This window comes from Cydia splendana, chromosome 7 (assembly GCF_910591565.1).
Source record: "Cydia splendana chromosome 7, ilCydSple1.2, whole genome shotgun sequence".
In the NCBI taxonomy this organism is placed as follows: domain Eukaryota; kingdom Metazoa; phylum Arthropoda; class Insecta; order Lepidoptera; family Tortricidae; genus Cydia; species Cydia splendana.
In genome coordinates this window covers 14,399,968-14,420,334 of record NC_085966.1, presented here as the reverse complement: position 1 = coordinate 14,420,334, position 20,367 = coordinate 14,399,968, and the positions used below count along the sequence as shown (strand labels likewise).

Below are 20,367 nucleotides of genomic sequence, written 5' to 3'. Positions count from 1 at the left end.
CAAATAAAAAAATATTATATTCATATAAATATGCAAAGGATCAGAGGCCCTTTAAAATTTTGTTAGTAATACATATAGTTATTGACAGTGTAATTAATTTCGCCATCATAAATCCGCAGATAACGCTGGCATCAGTGAACTAAAATAATTATTTGCTTTTATTTATCCGCCATTACATTTCATTTCAAGCTGTCACAGTGCAAGCTTACGAATAATAATACAAAATGGAAACATGTGCAACCAAAGCAGACAGGGCTAAGGAAAACATGTGCAATTACCTTCTTGAGTGTTACAAATATTGACTTTAAATGCTAATATACCATCTAAAGCTGAAAGTATCATCTATATGGCGCTACACTACTACTTAAATAGTTAGTAGTCGCTTATTTGGCACCCTTTTAAATCCTAAGTACTTAATCAACGCTATTTCAGCACTACTTTAGCGCTCTTCTACCTCTTATTTCATCCTATAACTCTATTGTAGCGCCATTTTACAACCCAAGGTGATAAAAAATGTGCCCAATCCGGGGGTATTAGGGAGTTATAGCCAGCTATAACTCCTATTTTTAGAACATCAATAGAACCTCAGGAGTAAACAAACGCTTATGTAGATCTCTTTTAACCCTTATATTTAGCGCCTAATGTTGGTTGGGATGTGTACCTACGCGTAAGAGGGCTTTTGTACACGTACATATATTCAGATGCCGATCACTATGAAAAATTAAACTGTGATCTGTTGAACGTTAAGAAATATCAATGTGTTTAATAAAAATGTACCGATTGATTTATTAATAGTATCCTGTTAAAACGGTATGTATCGCTATCCGTAGACCGCGATCTCTCTCGTCTATGAGGTACCTAGTACTTTATTACTTCCTACAGTCAATATATATTATCTAACAAGATATCCGCCCGCGCACCAAGATTTTTTGCCACCCGATCGTGCGATTTTAATGACGTACGTAGGTACGTAGGTAGGTGCGTAGGCACGACTGCGACAAAATTAAATGTCATACTTAGCATGTCCATGCATGTAAAATATATAAAGATCTTGCATGGTAAATTCCTTCGTTCCAACCGAGTGTTCCACGACACTCACTATTTTATTTTTTAGTCCAACTATTTGTTGTCAACTTGTCATATTCATATCATTCTATTGCTTGTCTTCATTTTGCAATTTAGTTTATTTATACACACTTAGGTACATATAACATAAGCGAGAGAGAAGTTTACAAGCCACGCCACTACTTCCAAGGCACTAAAGCAACACTGAAAAGTGGTTGGTCGGGAGGGTAGTTGTTTCTTGTAACAAAGAGGCTAGAACGATCTCTTTGTTGTTAAGTGGCAGCCGGCGGGGCGAGGGGTGCGGGGGTGCATTTAGTGCATGAATAGCGGGTAACTGCACTTCGTCACTGCGGGAGGAACAACCTGCGCCCGACACCCCCGCCACTTGCTAACGCCTCAAACATTTATTTAGACTTTGATTAAAACTGCACTGTTTCAACAAAGGATTTATATCCCGGGTACTAAAATATAAGGTCAATATGACTTGCAAATTAAGTGACTAGCGTAAACCTAATAGGTACGTAGTTATGTCGTACCAATGATTTAATGACCCATATATTGATTACAAATTAATAGCAGAAGGCAAAATGACTGATGATGAATACATACATGATGATATACATCACAGTTTTTTTTATTGAAATATAAAAAAATAAGAGATGAAATCAACTGATCATTGAATCAACCTGATAATTAACTAATCCAAATAAAATATAGTTCGAGCTTGCTAAAATAAAAACCCAATTCGTATAATTACACTCCTTGTTAACCCCTGCCTACGAATTTCTATAAGCGGTCCCACGGTTGCCGTTCGGGCGCCACTCATTAAGACCCCGTTTTATCCCCCTCGCTTGCCCACCTTAATGTTGTTTTCGAGCTTTTAAACAACTGATTACAGATGATTAAACAACGACATTTCATTAATTACACTTATTCAAACATTTTCTCATAATTGCACTGTAAAAGAAATAAAAATAGTCACGAAGAACGTTAAGAAGATAATGTTTGTGAACGGCAGTACTGGGCTCAGGCCGGCCGAGTGGTAAATCGGGAAGTCTACACGGCGAGCCGCAGAATTGCAGAACGCTGGCGACTCGATCGGTGGCAACAAAGGGACGTAATTTGAAACAATCGGCGGTGGTGCAGAGCCGCCTGGCGTGGGCGCGCACCCTCCGACTATTGATCTGACGACTCGCGCCACCCCAGCGCCCCACGTCTCGCCCGTCGGGCGGACTCCCGCACGCCGCCCACAACCCGTATTTTAATTGCAAATCTGCCAGATAATGTGCAAATAGATAACGGTATTATATTCGGCTCGCTAACTAATTCTGAAGCGCTATCGAATTACAAGCACGATATACTTTCAAGCGCTCGGCTCTAGCTTGAGTGCGATCTAACGGTGTATTGTATTAACGACGTGTTAGCTATCTTTATGTTCGCTAAGAAACATAATACAGTATCTTTAAACTCAATCTTAATACAAAGGAGATTGAACGTTCCCACTCGGAACCACACGGGCTATCCTTGGGTTCGTTTAATACACAAATGGGTCGATGATCGGATGCTCTCTCCTCTTCCGATTTGTTGTCGAACCGCTTATTTTCCATTTCCCCCGTCCAGAATCTGGAGCGTTCGCAGTTTCCTTCGGAAATGAATCTCGATAAGGGAATATTCTAATAGATTTTGTCATCTTTCTCAATTGAGACGATTTAATAATTTAAGCTTTTTCTTTTCAATTATAAGATTTCCATTTTTATGATATTGTACGATACGATTTAATATTTTTTTATAATAATTGATTATTCTTTCAACATTTTATTAATAAGTACCTACATTATAGTGGATCTTTAATACGTAATATGCTAATGTTTTACGAGTGGCCGGGGCTTTTTGTTTACAATTTACCGAGCTGTCTGGAGAGCGGGACAAAGTCACGAGGTCGGTCCCTCAATAACGTCATTGCGACAACTCTTTGTGCCCGCAATCTATGGCTGGCTCATTTCGCATTTAGGCCATCCTTGCGCGAGCGGCCGTTGATCTCATTATTTATTGCCATCGGTGTTTATTGATGACGTCGAGTTTATTGTATTGTGTGCTGATAGTGTGATGATTGTTATTAATTGTATTATCTGCAGAAGGGTACAAATAGGACAATACATATTTTGTTCTACTGGACGCGTTTAATTCGTTAATGATTTGTTTTTATACTTATGTTATGACTAATGAATGTTTACAAAATGTTAGAAAAGATCCTCTTTTATTTTAGGAGCTTTGGTGAGGACTAGTGGCCCAGTTTAATAATAAAAAAGGGGTTAGATTAAAGGGAAAAGTTTGACCCAGCTGTATTTTAATGAGGATATTGTTTAAATGGTGGTTCTAAAACATAGCCCGTTCCTTGGTTCTGACGAATTTGTAGGACATGTTACGCTAATGTAATGAGTCACTGGAATTACGACAGTTAGTTTACAGTACATAATCAGTAATCAATTACATATGAATATTTATAATAAAGATATTTATTAATGTTTTTTTTATGTTTCAGTAGTCAGTACGGAGTTGAACGCCCTGAAGAAGAAGATGAAGAAGCGAGCGTTCCCGAACATGAGCGTGTCGCAGCTCATGGTGCAGCGCGAGCGGCCCCTCGCGGACTTCAAAGTATGCACTCCATTTATTATTTATATACTTCATCTTCATTCTTCATACATTTAGAATTGGTCACTGGCGTTGAGCGCGCGCACAGTCAAGTGTAAAAATACGGGTGTACAAATCATCTCAAAAATATGTCCCATAGCTCTTATGTCAGCGAATTAAGAACTATGGGACATGTAAGTTGTCTGCACCCATATTTTTACAGTTGACTGTACAATGTATGATTAGTTTTCGAGTAGGTTTGATACAGGTTGATTCAGACGTGTTCAGAAATAAATTCTTTAACACTAGGTATAGGTAATAATATTATTATCTCTTTATTTATTTATTTTAATTCTTAGGCTATAGGTGATTTATAATATGAATATAAAAGTAAAATAAAAAAACACTTACAAAACAATAAAAAATACATATAAACACATTATAAAAAACCTAACCTAGGGTGCCGCTGGCAGCGGGGCTTGGCCCAAGTTGCCGGTGGTCAGGGCCGCAGAGTGAGCAACCGACGTATTATACGCGCCGTGTCCAAAATTACCGCCTTCTGCATCTGACCCTTGATCCAACCACCCAGCGAGAGTCTCTCTAGGTGTTGGTCGAGACTCTTCGCTATGAGACCGTTCGCTGACACAACTATCGGAACAATCGTCGAGTCAACATCCCACATGACGGTAATCTCGTGAGCTAAGTCTAGGTACTTGCTGGACTTGTCCTTCTCGGCCTTCACGAGATTCTCATCATGGGGGATGGTGACGTCGGCGAGCACGGCCCGGCGCTGCGATCGGTCTATCAGCACGATGTCAGGCTTATTGGCGACAATAGTCTATCAGTGATGAATAGCCTGTCAGTGATGATAGATCGATCCCAATAGAGCGTGGCACGACCATTTTCGAGAACTGGTGCAGGTGAGTACTTGTAGTACGGCACTTCACGGTCCACAAGGCCGTATAGAAGAGCAAGCTGCTGGTGAATTATTATTATTATTATTTAACGGCTACAAATATAATGACCACCAAAAAATACTATGGTACCCTAAATAAAAAAATCATGCTTACCAAAAAAAATTACTGAACACCAAAAAAATAAGGCCTAAAATTACAAAAGAACCACCGTTTTAATTACGACTGCACTTCAAATTGTATTCGAATACCAAATATATTGAATGATCACCAAAAATCATTAATGATCACCAAATCTTGAAGACCAAATTAATGCGATATTTTCACCTAAATAAACCACTATGATTACCAAAAATTTTTTACATATTACCAAAAAAGTAACATGATGCCAAAATTATTAGCCCCTCCCGCTCAACCCCCCGTACCCCGCACCGCATACCTACCTAACCTAACCTACTTTTCTAGTAGCATACTGAAATGCTACTACAAAAGTGGGTTAGGTTAAGTTTGAACTGCGACCCTTACAGAAAAGAAATGCTACTAGAAAAGTGGGTTAGGTTAGGTTTGAACTGCGACCCTTACAGAAAAGAAATGCTACTAGAAAAGTGGGTTAGGTTAGGTTTGAACTGCGACCCTTACAGAAAAGAAATGCTACTAGAAAAGTGGGTTAGGTCAGGTTTAAACTGCGACCCTTACAGAAACGAAATGCTACTAGAAAAGTGGGTTAGGTTAGGTTTGAACTGCGACCCATACAGAAACGAAATTCTACTAGAAAAGTGGGTTAGGTTAGGTTTGAACTGCAACCCATACAGAAACGAAATGCTACTAGAAAAGTGGGTTAGGTTAGGTTTGAACTGCAACCCATACAGAAACGAAATGCTACTAGAAAAGTGGGTTAGGTTAGGTTTGAACTGCGACCCTTACAGAAACAAAATGCTACTAGAAAAGTGGGTTAGGTTAGGTTTGAACTGCGACCCTTACAGAAAAGAAATGCTACTAGAAAAGTGGGTTAGGTTAGGTTTGAACTGCAACCCATACAGAAAAGAAATGCTACTAGAAAAGTGGGTTAGGTTAGGTTTGAACTGCGACCCTTACAGAAACGAAATGCTACTAGAAAAGTGGGTTAGGTTAGGTTTGAACTGCGACCCATACAGAAACGAAATGCTACTAGAAAAGTGGGTTAGATTAGGTTAGAAAAAGGTGACAAAGTGGATTAATTAATTTAATAGGATAACAATATATTCAATATTTGCACATTTTTAATTAAAATGTGGTTACAATTTTGGTGGTCATTTACTATTTTTGGGTTTACAATGATTATTTTGGAGTCATTTGCTTTAATAGGATAGCAAGATTAAAAAATTTGGTTACAATTTTACATTAAAATGGAGTTCTAATTTTGGTGGTCATTTACTATTTTTGGGTTTACAATGATTATTTTGGTGTCCTTTTATTTAATAGGATAGCAAGATGTAAAAATTTGGTTATCATTTCACATTAAAATGGGGTTTGAAATTTGGTAATCATTTACAATTTTTGGGTTAATAATGATTAGTTTGGTGTCATTTCCTTTAATAGGATAGTAAAATTTAATAAAATTGGTAATCATTTCACATTAAAATGGTGTTATAATTTTGGTGATCGTTTATTATTTTAGGGTGGTAAAGTAGATTTTTTTGGTATTAAATTTTACTAAATCTGGTGATCAGTTAAATAGCAGCCTTATTCAACACTAGGTATAGGTAATTGAACTCATTCACCACACTCTCTCATTTTTGACTCATGCAGGAATGTTAAGAATAAGAATAAGAATAAGAAATGTTTATTAGCACAAATAATAATTAATAACACAAGATGAAATAACACAAAACTAAGATTCAATTACATAAATATTTGTGCCAAAAGGTCCCCACGTATGTTATGTTAAATGTTAACTGTAGTAAGCAAATTGTACAAAATTAAGATTTTTTATCGTGTAATAAGAAAATAGTTTATCAAATTAACGAGCTAGAAACTGGATATTATACTACTAACTATTAAATAAATTAATATTACAGGACATTTTTAAACAAATTGACTAAACCCCACGGTAAGACCAAGAAGGCTTGTGTTATGGGTACTCATACAACGATATATATAATATAAAAAATACTAAAATAAATAGAAAACACCTATGACTCGGGAACCAATATCTGTGCTCATCACACAAATAAATGCCGTTACCGGGATTCGAACCCAGGACCATCTACTTCAAAAGCACTAACCACTAACTATTGATTGTGTTATGTGTTTATTTAAAATCTGTATTATCCGGATTTCGATTAGTAATCAGTCGTTAATTTGTCTCAAAGTCTTTTAGATATCTATTTTCGGTCATGACAGTATGATGTCCTGATCACAAATATGTATATGAGATGACAAGCGCGAAAATGGTGGGGGTAGTATCTAGCTGTGACGTCATAAAGTCGGCGTTACAGCCAATTCATAAATATGTATATATTTTTTCACCTTATTGCAATGGATTAAGGTGAGGGAATGTATACATATTTATGAACTCGACTGTACAAAGTAAATTTGTTTTTTCCTTTAAATATACCTTGTGGGGTGTCAAATGAAAGGGCGTTATGAGTCGATTACTATCTAGTAAAAGCGATATGAGTTTGTCGAGACCACGTTTACTAGACAATTTTATGCGGCAAGTGAAAGCTAATACGATTTAGTTTGCTAGTTGGGTAGTTTCCTTCTCTTTGTTTCGTATAGCAGCATATGTCGTTGCAGAAAGCGCCCTCCCCGAGATCAGTGTGCAGCACATTAAGTATTCATAGCGGCAATAAGTGCCGGCCCGCTGCCAGCCTTTACTGTCTATTATGAATATTTTGCGATTCCATTTCCGTTCAGACCTTGGCAATGGTTTTATAAGATTATGATCTTGTTTTGTATTTGTTGGTGTACGACTTGCAACAATGTTATACTTTGTAAAGATAAAGGTATTTGAATAGACTTAACGCTCTTAGCTCTATTCAAATTCCCATTGTCAGATCCGATGTCCTTTGGACAAAAACAGCTGCTAGAAAATGCCCTATCAAGTCCTTTTATTTTTACATTAACGCTTTCTTTTGAATTACAAACAATAATTTAATGTATAAAACAGGCATTTTTGCTTCTTTGTAATCGTATGCTACATCCGATGTCGTATCAGACAATGTGGAAACGCTCTAATACTCCATTAGTAAGCATTCACACAGTTGTTTGTTTTTTGTTTTCCAAGATATGGTTAAACTTTATTCAATAACCATTATTATGCTAACGTGCAATAATTAACAACATAGGTTAACCTGTTTATGCGCAATAAAGTGACATACATACATACATACATACATCCATACATAGGTATGTACTTTGTAATGTATGTTTTTCTTTTCTATAGCGCACAGGATCACCTTGTTTGTTATTCTTAAAAGGCTTGAATTAGTCGCCTTTCTCTCATCATTAGGAATTAGATATATGTACATAGCAGTGTTGGCCGAAAGTTAATCCAAATTGAAAATGTTGGCCATTAACCATTATAAATTGAACCTTAAACCGTAACGGACGATTACAGTTTACGATTCAATTTATAATGGTTAATGGCCAACATTTTCAATTTGGATTAATTTTCGGCCAACACTGGTACATAGATAGCTGTTTGGCGGTGTATCACTGTTCTTTCAAGCCAGGAATGATGTGCACGCCTCCCAAATGTCCGGAACACCATCGCTCCGTGTACGGAAAAGGCATTCAGTTTTTGAAATGTATAATGTTATTCTTGCTTTCAGGGCCACGAGAACGAGCACAACCGCATCGTGTCGCCCGGGCTCGCGGGTGCGGCCTACTCGCACCCCGCCGCCGCGCCCGCCCCGCACGACGACAAGCACGACCACGTGCAGCGCCCCGCACACTACCTCACCGTCAACAGCGGCTGGATCACGCAGCAGCAGGAAACGCTCGACCCCACCAAACAAAACCAACCATCCGGCATTCAAAATCATCTCAACGTCGGCATGCCCGTCTTGGGAACCAACGGCCAGATCATAGGCGTCAACACCGGCTACAACAAACATCCCAACTTTAAAAACGTCGCGGGCGTGATGCAGCCGAGCCAGGAACAGAAGGACGATAAGAAGGAGCACAGTTTGCCGCAGCAGAAAACGCCGGCGAAGGAGGACGAGTCGCAAATATTCTGCGGGCTCAACCAGCCGCTGACGCCCGAGGTCATGCAGAAGATCAACGAGCAGCAGCAGCTGTTTATACAGCAGAACCAAAAGCAGATAGAGATGGCCATGAAGGGTTATAGAACGCAACTGGCGGAGTCCGCGAACCAAAACAAGCTCCAGGGGCAGAGCCAGTACGTGCCGCAGGGCCAGCTGGTGATACAGAACGGTGCCGTAGTCAAGACCAACCCGGCGAAGACGCCGCCTTGGCAAGTCAAGAGGACCGACGCCGCGCCCAACCCCATGTCGAGTCCCAGCCCCAAACCTCCGAAATTAGACAATATGGACTATGAGGAGCCACCCATGAACATATCAGATGACGCCTCGGCTGTTAAGAACTACGTCAACAATGATGCCATGAACTCGGCCATGTGCCCGCGCGTTCCTCCGCTACCTCAGCACTACAACATGATGAGCCAGCAGTGGCCGCACGCCGAAATGAGCAAGAAAAAATTGAAAAACAACAACAAGGGCTCCAAAAAGAAGAACAACGGCACCGAAAACAAAATAATAACGTTCAACAATGGCATGCGGCTCGTCCAGGAATCTAAAGGAAAATCGTGCGAGGACATGTCCGGCAACAGCGTGCCGTCCTTTATGGACGACCCCAACGGCTACCTGGCGCAACAGACGGTGCTGCTCAACAACACGATATCCAGACAAGTCGGCATCAACTCCTCCTTCGACGGCGGCCAGTACGAGAACGCCAACAACTGCTACCCTAACAACCAGCCGGATAAATCGTTTAAGACATTAAATAAATCGTGCGACATGAACGTTTACAGAAGCAACATGGTCCCCAACGCATCCCCCTCCCCGAATAACACCCCCGACAGCAGCGTACTATCCGATAAAACCCAGGACGGCGCACAGTGCTGCAAGGGATGCAACGTGTACAAGGGGAACGGCGCAGACTTCTCCGAGAATCAGATGCGAGTAAAATACATGAAGCACAACATGTACAAGATGGAGATAGACGGCAACCGCGGCGACACGCGCCTCGCGCCCAGCCCCAGCCACTTCGACGACAACCCCGTCTCCTCCTCCACCTTCCTCGAGCGCAGCCCCGCGCACGACACCCAGCCCATCCAGGCCGGCACCGTCAGCACCAGCAACGGCTCGCCCTCCGAGAAGCTCCCCCCGCCCGAACCTTCCCCCACCTCCTCCAACAGCTCCCGCAACACTGACACTCCTCACAGTAACGGCAGCGGCGGCTCCCAGTTCACCCCCAACTGCACATTCCCCGTACAGAGCCCGGCCTACTCCGGCGCCGGCTCCTACAGAGACAACAGCAACCCCCCCACGCCCGGCGGCCAGCCCTACCAGTACCACTCGCCAGGGCCGCCCGCCTCCCAATCCATCACCGGAACTCAGATGATGCATTTCATATCGAACCACAACGTTAATAAAAATCTCATGGAAGTGGACAACATATCAATGGTCGGCGTCAAGCCCGGGTTGAAACTCCCGCAGGAGATATTTAGGGTAGAGTCGAGGAAGAGGATAGAGAATTCCATGCCGGGCTATTGTCCGCCTCCGCACTTAGGCGGCGGGCCGGCGCACTCGCTCGTACAATCATGTTACGTACAAACATTTGTAACGACTATGGCCAGCGGCTTCTCGGTCACGAGAGACACGGTAACTTCCGTGTTAGCCGGAAAAGCCAACACTGCCACGACCTCCATCAATGCGTCTCAGATAAACTTTATCAGACCGCCGCCGCCGCCCAGCGTAAACTTGGCCACCACCTACGCGATACCGAACAACCAGCCGGATCCGTTCATAAATTCAGTAAACTTACCGACCAGCTACCCCCTGCACATAGCGGGCACGACGGCGCAAAACATGATATCCAAATCGCCTCTAGAGATGGTCCAGAACGTTATCGGCAACGGGCCCGCGAAACCTGAAACTAGCGGCTCGACGACGCCGATACAAATGAATAGGAGACCGTGCCCGCCCACGACGCCCGGCCAGATCTTGATATCGTCGACCGGACAGATCATCGTCTCGAATAATCAAATGCCGCCGCCGCCGCCGAAGACCACGACGGTGGCCTCGCCCATACAGGGATCGAGTACTAACGTCACCGCCTCCGTCGCCCAACTCGTGCCGGCGGCCGGCCCGTCAGTCGTCAACCAGGTCGTCGTCAACACGCTCCCGACGCCGTTCGTGATACAACCCCCCATGATGGCGGTGGACGGGCAGGTGGTGCAGCCCAACACGATGCTGCCTCAGATCGTCGCTGGCGGGCTGGTCCCCGGCCAGTCTCCCAACGAGAGCACGCGCCAAATAGACGTCAACAAAGGCGGCCCCGGCTTCATGCCGGGCGTCGCCATGTTGTCCCCAGAGAGCTTGAAAAAGAGAAATAAGAAAAAGAAGACTAGCGCGAGCATAACTAACGTCCTACAAATAACGGCGCCCCAACAAAACCCCAACAATATTATGGTGCATCACACCTCGCCGCAGCAGAGCTCCAGCCCGCAGTTCTCCCCCAGAGGCTTCCAGCTGTCGCCCAACAACAACATATCGCCGGCACCCATGCTGCAAGCCTTGACGATCGTGCCCGGCAAATCGGGCACCCCCGCTCACATAGTCATGAATGGCCAGGGCAACTCGAGCAACTTCGGATCTCAACAAATTATAGCCAACACGTCCCCGTCGCAGCAGATTAACTTACTTCAGCCGGTGAACTTAATAAACAACGCGAGCAACGTAATGCCCAACTTCCCCGCGTTCCAGCAGTTCATAGTGCCAAATATCGGCGGAATGGTGATGACCGCGGACGGGACGATCATTCAGGATAACTCGAATGGTATGCCGATGCAGCTACAGTTGCAGACGGTTAACGGGCAAAATGTTTTGACTCCCGTCCAGAATCCTGGCGTTTTTGCCGCCGGCGCAAACGGCGGAGTCGTCATCAGGGCGCAAAATCAACAGGGAAAGATCATACAGTCGCAGCACAGCCCCGGCGCGCAGTTCCTCTCCCCCAACAGCCAAGTTATGATGAACAGCCCCAACTTCAACGGGCAGCTCAGCCCGCTCCTCGCGAACTTGAGCCCGACGAACGTCGCCTTCAACGCGCAGCAGGTCCGGCCCGGGAACGTCCAGCAAGAATTTATCCAGACGAACCAGATGGGGCAGACGCTGATGGTGCCGCTGTCGCCGAAGCAGTCGCTCGCGCCGACCAACAGGAGCAACACGTTCGTCCAGCAAAACACCACCATAGTCCAGCAGCAGACCACGCTGGTGTCCAACTCCCAGACGCACTCGTCGATCGCGCTCGGCGGCGGCTCGCGCCTAAGCATCGACCCGAACGTGCTGCTCGCCTCGAAACAAATTCAGAAGCGCCACTCGGAGCCGCCGCCGTCGCCCGAGAAGGAGGAGAAGTTCGGCAAGTTCCAGGGCGAGTCTCGCTTCGGTGGCGCGGCGCCGGAGCGCGCGCACTCGGTGTCGACGCAGACGCTGCTGGCGCGCAAGTCGCCGGGCGGCTCCCCCCCCGACACCACCACGCACTCCCCCGCCGACCCCGCGCGCTCCCCGCGCTACCCCTCCCGCCCCGACACCACCACCGCCGAGCCCGACGACCCCGCCGCCTCGGTGAGTGTCCACACAACCACACACACACAAACTACCTTGGTAGGTTCGAAATCAAGTCTACCTGTATTAAGGTTCCGTCACACAGGCACGTTTTCCGGGCGGGGCGAGAGCGCGGCGCGTGCGTTTTATATGTAAAAGCGGCGCGCCCCGCTCACGCGCCGCTCGCAAAACGCGCCTGTGTAACGGAGCCTTTAGTTAGCTTGCCGGATTCCCTGTAAAATCGACCGGGCATACCGATCAACATTTTCTGCATCTGTATCATTGTCGTAATCCTTAGTCAATGATACTACACCTGTACCCTGTTTTTATCAAAAGCTTGTAACTTCTAATACAAGTGGAAATCCCTTTTTGACAGCTTTTGTTAGAAAGGGACTTCCACTTGTATTACAAGTTGCAAGCTTTTGATAAACAGGGCACTGAACGTTACATACGCTGAGTTTGACCCAAACGCTTGTGATTCCAGGCGATGGTGCAGTGCGTGTCGAGCAGCGAGCAGGACATGGCCGAGTCCCGCGAGCACGCGTGGCCGGCTCCCAGGCCTGACTTCAGCCCCGACACCGATGCGCAAAGTAAGATCCCCATGGATCCCCTGACCTCGCTAAATTTTTCATACTTGACGTAGTATTTAGCATGAAACCTTAGCGTGGTAGAACTCTATTGACAGGCAGTTAAAGTCTTTTAAAATAGTTTTGGCAATATAGTTATTTACTTAGAACAACTGCTGAGAGTTGCAAAGCTGCGCAAAAAAAAAAAAAAAATCAATAACTATTACTTATGAAAGCAGAAGAATATAAATGATCGTATTAGATTCATAGTTGTTACATATTTGCCGTGACTTATTTTTAAAACGTCTTTTACAATTAAAAGACACATCAAGATTGCTTACCTTATTTCTAATGCTAAAAAAACGAACTATAGAATTAGAATACTTTCACCAACGCAATGACCGTCCTGCCAAATCGTCGCATACCTATATAATTGACACTTTGGAAATTGAAAGTAGATATAAATCTACGTGCCATAGCTACAATCATTTATTAGAAACCAAATTTCAATACGTCGTAAATCCTCGATGACTGTCCGAACGGATTACTTTATACGAATTTACATTACAATTACACAAGAACATGTTGCATTTTCAGATGTAATGTCAAACTTGCCGCTCATGCGACAGAACCGCAACCATAACCCCGTGGAGTCCACCGAAATGCATTACAACCAAAACGTCACCCCGCCCGCCAACCATCAGAATCTCATGCCCCTCACCACCAACTATTACGAGCGCACGCACACCTACAAGAGGAAAAACGACTTCGGGGACGGCTCCTCTTACAGAACCGACAAAATGATGCGGACCAACTACGGAATGGTTCACGGTCTACCCAAGGAGGACTATGACTTGGGTTTAGCGTCCCCCGACAAGCAAGTGAGGCACTTCCCACCCTCCGGAACCAGTTCCGACTCGTCCGCCATTCAGAAAGTATTTGACAGACACAATCTAGGTTCTGGAAATGGTAAGTAGTACTTTCTGTTCTGTGTACGAGTATATCCTTTCTCGCTACGCTTGCGATCCTTGGCTAATTAAACTACAATCCAATTCTTAGATATTCTACCCATCAGCTTGTCTCGGCAACACTTGTGACTATATTTAAATGAGATCTTGAAGCCCTTTTTCACGAATATTAAAGTGTCCAACAACTTGCATCTTAATTACAAATGTTTCCCTTATTACTAATTCTTTATTATCCATCACTTCTCAGCCTTTACTTATTATTCATTTGCACTGTAAATAAATTGGAAACTAAACAAATAATCGAAACTAATTTTACATGTAAAAAGGGCTTTTAAATTAACTTGTTAACAATTTGGCCACGTGGCCACAGTTTACTAATTTATTCGGAACCATCTCACGCTTTGGTCACAGCTAACAAAATTCCAAATTGATCATTATGTTGTGTCTTGTATTGGATTTGGATTGACTGACGCCTACGTACCCGAAATTGGTGGACATTACGTGTATAATAGACGTTTGTTGATAATACATACTGACGTGTATTGGTATATTTCAGCTTCTACATAATGCGATACTGTATTGGTCATTGGTTTTCTTTTGGTTGGGTTAATACAAGATACAGCTGTTAATAGAGGGTGTACTGGAAACTAATCAGAATATAAGCGACGTGCTGCGTCCAACGTTCCCACCCGGCTTTCTGTCGCTTTCCATTGCACCACACTCGAACAAGTAACAAAAATTGGCTCACAGATTGGGATCCCATTACTAACGCATCATTGTAAAGCAATCATCATTTCATCTGTTCATCATTGTAAGTAAAGCACAATTTCCATATTACTGTTCTTCTTTGGTGTGGGCAAATGTAAATTACAAATCTGCTTCACCTATTGTATACTTTTGTTGCCTCTAGTTTGTGATTAACAGATTGTGTTTATACATTGAATTTCTATCTTTACACAATAATTTTAAAACCTTAGAAAAGTACTCATTCTTGTGCAGACTCATACGATTGGGCCGCGTGTTTTAAATATCGGCCTTATTCTCTTTGTGTTAAGGTAGAAAAAAATAAAAAGTATCATCACAAACTAGATGTAATTTGTCTGTAAGTTTGCACTTGTGATTTAATTACTGGAAGTGTTACAAAGTCGGATTGTTAATTGATCAGTGGCATGTTTTAGTTGGTGGTGCAACATTAACTGAAAGCTGTATTGCAGTTAATAGATTTAATAGATAAATAAAAATGGAACTTGTATTAAGATAATGTGTATTCATCCTTACGTGTCTTATCATGTAAACAAACAAATGTTAAGTCCATAGAAAATCTAGACATAGTAATGTCAGAGGGGCTACCGCGAAAACCGAAATTCGTAAATTGCGGGGATCTTTCTCTTTTACTCCAATGAAGGCGTAATTAGAGTGACAGAGAAAAATGCCCGCAATTTGCGAACTTCGATTTTCGCGGTTATAGCACAGATGTATTTGAGGGTGCCATTTGTTACTGTGATTATTGATGAAAATTTTATTAGAAATTATATTTTTCGGTGGTTATTTGGTTGATTACAATAATTTGCGAGTTTCTTTAAGTCTATAAGAACATTTTAAGTGATGATTATTGAGTGATTCTAGAGAAAAGTGTGATAATGTCTTCGAGAAGTGTTTGTTTACATGATAGGACAAGTAAGGATGAATACACTTTATATAAATTCACTTCACGTCGCAAAGAAAGTTGTAACATATTTTCAAGGATTACAAGGCCTGATAAGTTTTAAAATTAATTTCTGTCTAACTTAACATCAGGCCGTATGCTTGTTTGCCACCGACGTGATATAAAAAAAAACACTTAATCGGATCGAATGGATCGTCACTGTTGGGACTTGCACATTTTTCAATAATCGTTCTACTGGGATTGGAAATCCGATTATTTACTGCACAAGACTATATATGTTACTGCAAATGTATTTAACACTGAAATTCTTGTCGCCACTTCTGTTTTAAAATATTATCTCGTATTTAGCTTATCAAATTGTGTAAAGTTAGCACCTCGCTTCTATCGAATGGACTATTTATGTGTAGTGTAATTTTGTCAATATCGACGTCGGACCTTCTCGCATGTATAAATTTAGTCGACGTAGTTATCGGTGTCGGGCGAGCGGGGAGGGGCGAACGCGGGCTAAACTGTGGCAATATCGGTAGATAACTTGAGCGGGGAGGAGTCGGACGGCCCCGGCGGCACTCGGTCGTTCGCGGCGGGCTCGGTGGTGTGGGGCCCGGTGGACGGGCACTCCATGTGGCCGGGCGCGCTGCGGCGGCGCGCGGCGGACGGGCGCTGGCGCGTGCGCTGGTTCGGCGCGCCGCGGCCCGCCGCGCTGCTGCCCGCGCGCCGCCTGCTCACGCTCGACGAGGGGCTCGAGGCGCACCACGCCGCGCGCACCAAGCATCGGAAGTGAGTCGACGGCTGCGACCGATGGAACCCTTGCACCGTCAACGACCCCGATGAGCGACCGTACTCGATATGCGGGACGAAATACGAGACGCTGTAAACGTATATCATATATTTGACGGCGCGCGACGCGATCGTTGTGACCGCCGCGTGAGCTGTCAGTAGTGGCCGTGACTAGATACCTTCATTTGTGTCCTTGGCGCTGAAAGGGTTGAGCGGGGTTGACGACGAAAGATAAACTTTGTCTCCGTTTCATTGTATACTGTTATTAGTATCTCGCTTCTTATTCCGCGCGATTCGGTCTCCTGATAATTCTGCGTGACTTAATTCTCGTCACCTTTATTATTTGAATATTATTTTGCGATTATAATAAAGTTCCTATCCGAAAATAGATACTCATACTTGCAGTCGACGTCCAATTGAGACCATGGAAATTAATGAAAGCGGAATACTAGTATCGAATGCTCGAAAACTAATAATTTGTTTTTTAATTTAACTGTGTGATTTGTATTAATGTAAAATTAACCCAACCCAAAAGATTTCGCGAGTCTAACGTGCTGAATATGCCGCTTGACGTTTCTCATACATCGAGAAATAATATTAAATTACTATTTTGTATATCGAAACAGGAGTAGAAAACTAAACACGCTGCTCGAGAACGCGATCCAAGAGGCGATGGCTGAACTGGACAAGAAGAGCGAGTCCGCGGCAGCGTCGGGGCCCTCGTCCCCGACGGTGGCGGCGGCGGCCGGCGACGGCGACGGCGACACCGCCCGGCGGCGGCGGCGCGAGCGGCCGCGCAGCCGCGACAAGCACAGGAAGGGCAAAGCGGCCGCCCCTAAACCCGACACCCGACTGCGGAGCTCGCGATGACATACGAAACATCACATTTATTTTATTATTTGTGCGGGCATACTTTTGACTGTAAAAGTTTCTCCTAGGATATGATAAATGCAAAAGATTGTCCCGATTTGACTGTGGACCTTGATAATGTCCGATGACAAGAAAATATTGGTAGGTGGTAAACCTGACAGATGTCACACCGCGGAAGTCGATTACTGTTTAGGCTTCGGTGTAATAGATTTGTATGTCTACAATTTAGTATATACTTCTTAAATACATCACATAGTCAATGTCATCAATGTGTAGGAATAGTTAGTAAAATTATGTTGTGATTGTACAAACAACGTGTCTAGAGTGTTATTACTAACCAGAGATTATCTACCATTCCGTACCTTTATTGATAAATATTGTATATATCCTTGTAATCTCTTTGTTGAAATACTTTTATTTGAGAGTATAGTATGTTGGATTGAACTAAATTTGGACAGAAAGAAAGAGTTCCTGGCATGAAAATTATCTATATTTTGGTATTTACTTAACAATGACCTATATGAAAGTGATTTATTAAGGTAAAAATAAAACGTAGGTACGTGTAGAGCAGCAGTGGTTGTGAACCACGGCCGCTAGAGTAAGCCACGACTAGGTTCGTCTAGTAGGTAATCTTCGATATCAACAATAATAATACTATGAGTACACCCCTGTCATCGATGTATTGTACAAGTTTAGTGTACTGTAAATGAATAAGAAAGTAAATCGCTATATACCGTGTAAATTTTTATGTGTGTTGTTAGAAAGTAATAAGTGAAACATGATTTCTAGTCAAAATATTGAGCATATTAAATGTAGATTTTATAGACGAGGTAATTGACAATAACACTGGCCTGCGTTTGTTGACGCGATCAACATTGTTTCGGTTACATAATGAGTAAGTACAGCACATGATTATGATTTACAATTTGTTTGCGTTCGTGACCTCACGTTTGTTAAGCTCGAGTGATAGTTATTGAGAGCCGTTTGATTTATTTTGAACACGCTACATTTTACATATTACACAGCCTTCGTTGTTTCGTGGTACCATGCCTCAATATTCAATTTAAATAAAACCTTTACATGTTTCCTGTCTCTATATAACACCAAAATAGGGGTATTCTAATATCCAAATGAATACAATACATACGATTGTACGTGTTAATTTTGCTACTATACACTTATTATTATAAATGATAACTTTATTAAGTTTCCAATGCTTACAAGTTCTTGCTGATCTCTTTCATGTAATTATTTTTTATAATCATGGTCTGAAACAAGGTCTTGATTTTTCTAATAATTTATTTTGGTGCAGTTGAGGAAGAAGGAAAGTCACTTGTAACGGCATTACAATAATTTGAACTAAACCTCCCGTAGCTTAAATGCTCAAGATTCCGTTGGCAGCTGCGTGCGCGTCGCACGCCCTGTATCTCACCCACAATACTTACAACATGCCATCACAATGAACACATATCCTTACCTAACCTGTCATCCTCTTGAGTTAACGTAAAATAAGATATCACTGTAAGTGTCGCTTAATTTATAAGTATTTGTTTTGTGGTGCAAGGGAGATTATGTTAAAACATTTCTAAAATGCTTTTTAAACACATTGAAGTAATATAATGAAAGATTTTTAAAACTCTAGGTAGAATTAATGTTAACTATAGGTAGGTCATGTCATACCATGGATCCACTTGATAGGTAATTTGTTATGGATAGTCATTGTTAGATTATTATCAATGTGCAAAATTACTTTGTGATTTCTAAACATGTCCGATAAAATTATATATCAAGGAATTATCTCATAGCTTACTTACTGTTTTTTATAATATCGTATTTTAACCTTAGAGATTCCACTTAAAATTGAAATAAGAAATGTCACTTCAGATGCCGACATGTATTTAATGTTGAATGGGAAATGTTTATTATATATTGATAGTCGGAGCCTCCCGCGAGATGGTATTATGTACATAATCTTACTGTAGTTATGTATAGTATTTTATTTCAATGAGAATTAATGTTTTATAGACTAATATACAACATAAGATTATTTATTTGTTTTGCTGTGTACATATTTTTTTCAATAAAATGTACCTGTTTTATTTAAGTAGATTTTTTATTTACTCCATCTCTATCCCTAATAATCTAAAAGTTAGTTGAGAGCCTAGACTTGGTCGAGGACTATATTTCGAATTTTAAGCGTAGCGAGCGATTTAAATAGGCCGCTACTATAATACTAATGTTGCACACTGCACATTGAATTAGGTGCTACTCAAAGTGTCATTCACTCGCCAAAATTATTCGCATAAAGCACAAACCTATCAAACGCTTCAATAAAGCAAGATTGTTGCGGTTTGAGTATTTCACCTATTATTTCAATCAATCAATCAATAATAATTTATTTCGAACGAAAAGTCCATATGTGTTAGTAACATACTAATACTAAAATCTAGGGTTACTACAAACATCATTAAAATAGATTTTTATGTACATAATGGGGCATGTAGCTGCACCCAGTGCTTCAACCATGGTGAGTCCCACCGGTCGGCCAGCGTGCACAGGATGGTATTCGAGCTGGCGCACCACCGCCTCAACAGCGAGCTGCATCGCTTCCTGATGATCGCGTGGAAGCCATCGATCCGTCCCTCCGTGAACATTCCCGAGGCGCTACAGTGTCGCGGCAGCCCGAACACCACCCTGTACGCATTGTTGTACTGCACCCGCAGAGCGCTGTATGCCCGCTGCGTATAGCTGACCCATAGGCTGCACGTGTAGAAGGATTGGCAATATGCTCTAAAAAGCGTAGCCTTCACCTTCTCGGTACATCGTGCAAACCTACGAGCAAGTATATTGCAGCGCACAGCCAGCGCTCTGCGTTCCCTCAATGTCCATATTGTCGCACATGTTATCAGTGACCCAATGGCCCAAATACTTAAAATGCTTCACTTGCCCTAAAGGAGTGCCACAAAGAGTCACAGGGGGCACATTGTAGGTCTTATTACCCGCTTAAATTTATTATTTGCCTATTATTATATTATGTACTTATTTCAAGACTTGTAGAGATTAGTGTTGCCCTCTATATGG

At 42.6% G+C, this 20,367-nt stretch overlaps 1 protein-coding gene across 4 annotated transcripts in view; it reads left to right on the top strand.

Annotated features, from left to right (window-relative positions):
* The window catches only part of LOC134792203 (uncharacterized), an 81,365-nt gene extending 63,943 nt beyond the window's left edge, over positions 1 to 17,422 (top strand). Inside the window, exons 4-9 of one of the 4 annotated variants that reach the window (XM_063763447.1) lie at positions 3,611 to 3,720; positions 8,426 to 12,460; positions 12,924 to 13,029; positions 13,603 to 13,974; positions 16,167 to 16,416; positions 17,043 to 17,422. In XM_063763447.1, coding sequence (XP_063619517.1) covers positions 3,611 to 3,720; positions 8,426 to 12,460; positions 12,924 to 13,029; positions 13,603 to 13,974; positions 16,167 to 16,416; positions 17,043 to 17,286 — 5,117 coding nt within the window. In that variant the 3' untranslated portion in view covers positions 17,287 to 17,422. Of the gene's footprint in view, positions 1 to 3,607; positions 3,721 to 8,425; positions 12,461 to 12,923; positions 13,030 to 13,602; positions 13,975 to 14,529; positions 15,168 to 16,166; positions 16,417 to 17,042 lie in introns of those variants that run through there. The other 3 variants (XM_063763446.1, XM_063763448.1, XM_063763449.1) reach the window with 3 other exon arrangements.
* Positions 17,423 to 20,367: the final 2,945 nt, after the last annotated feature.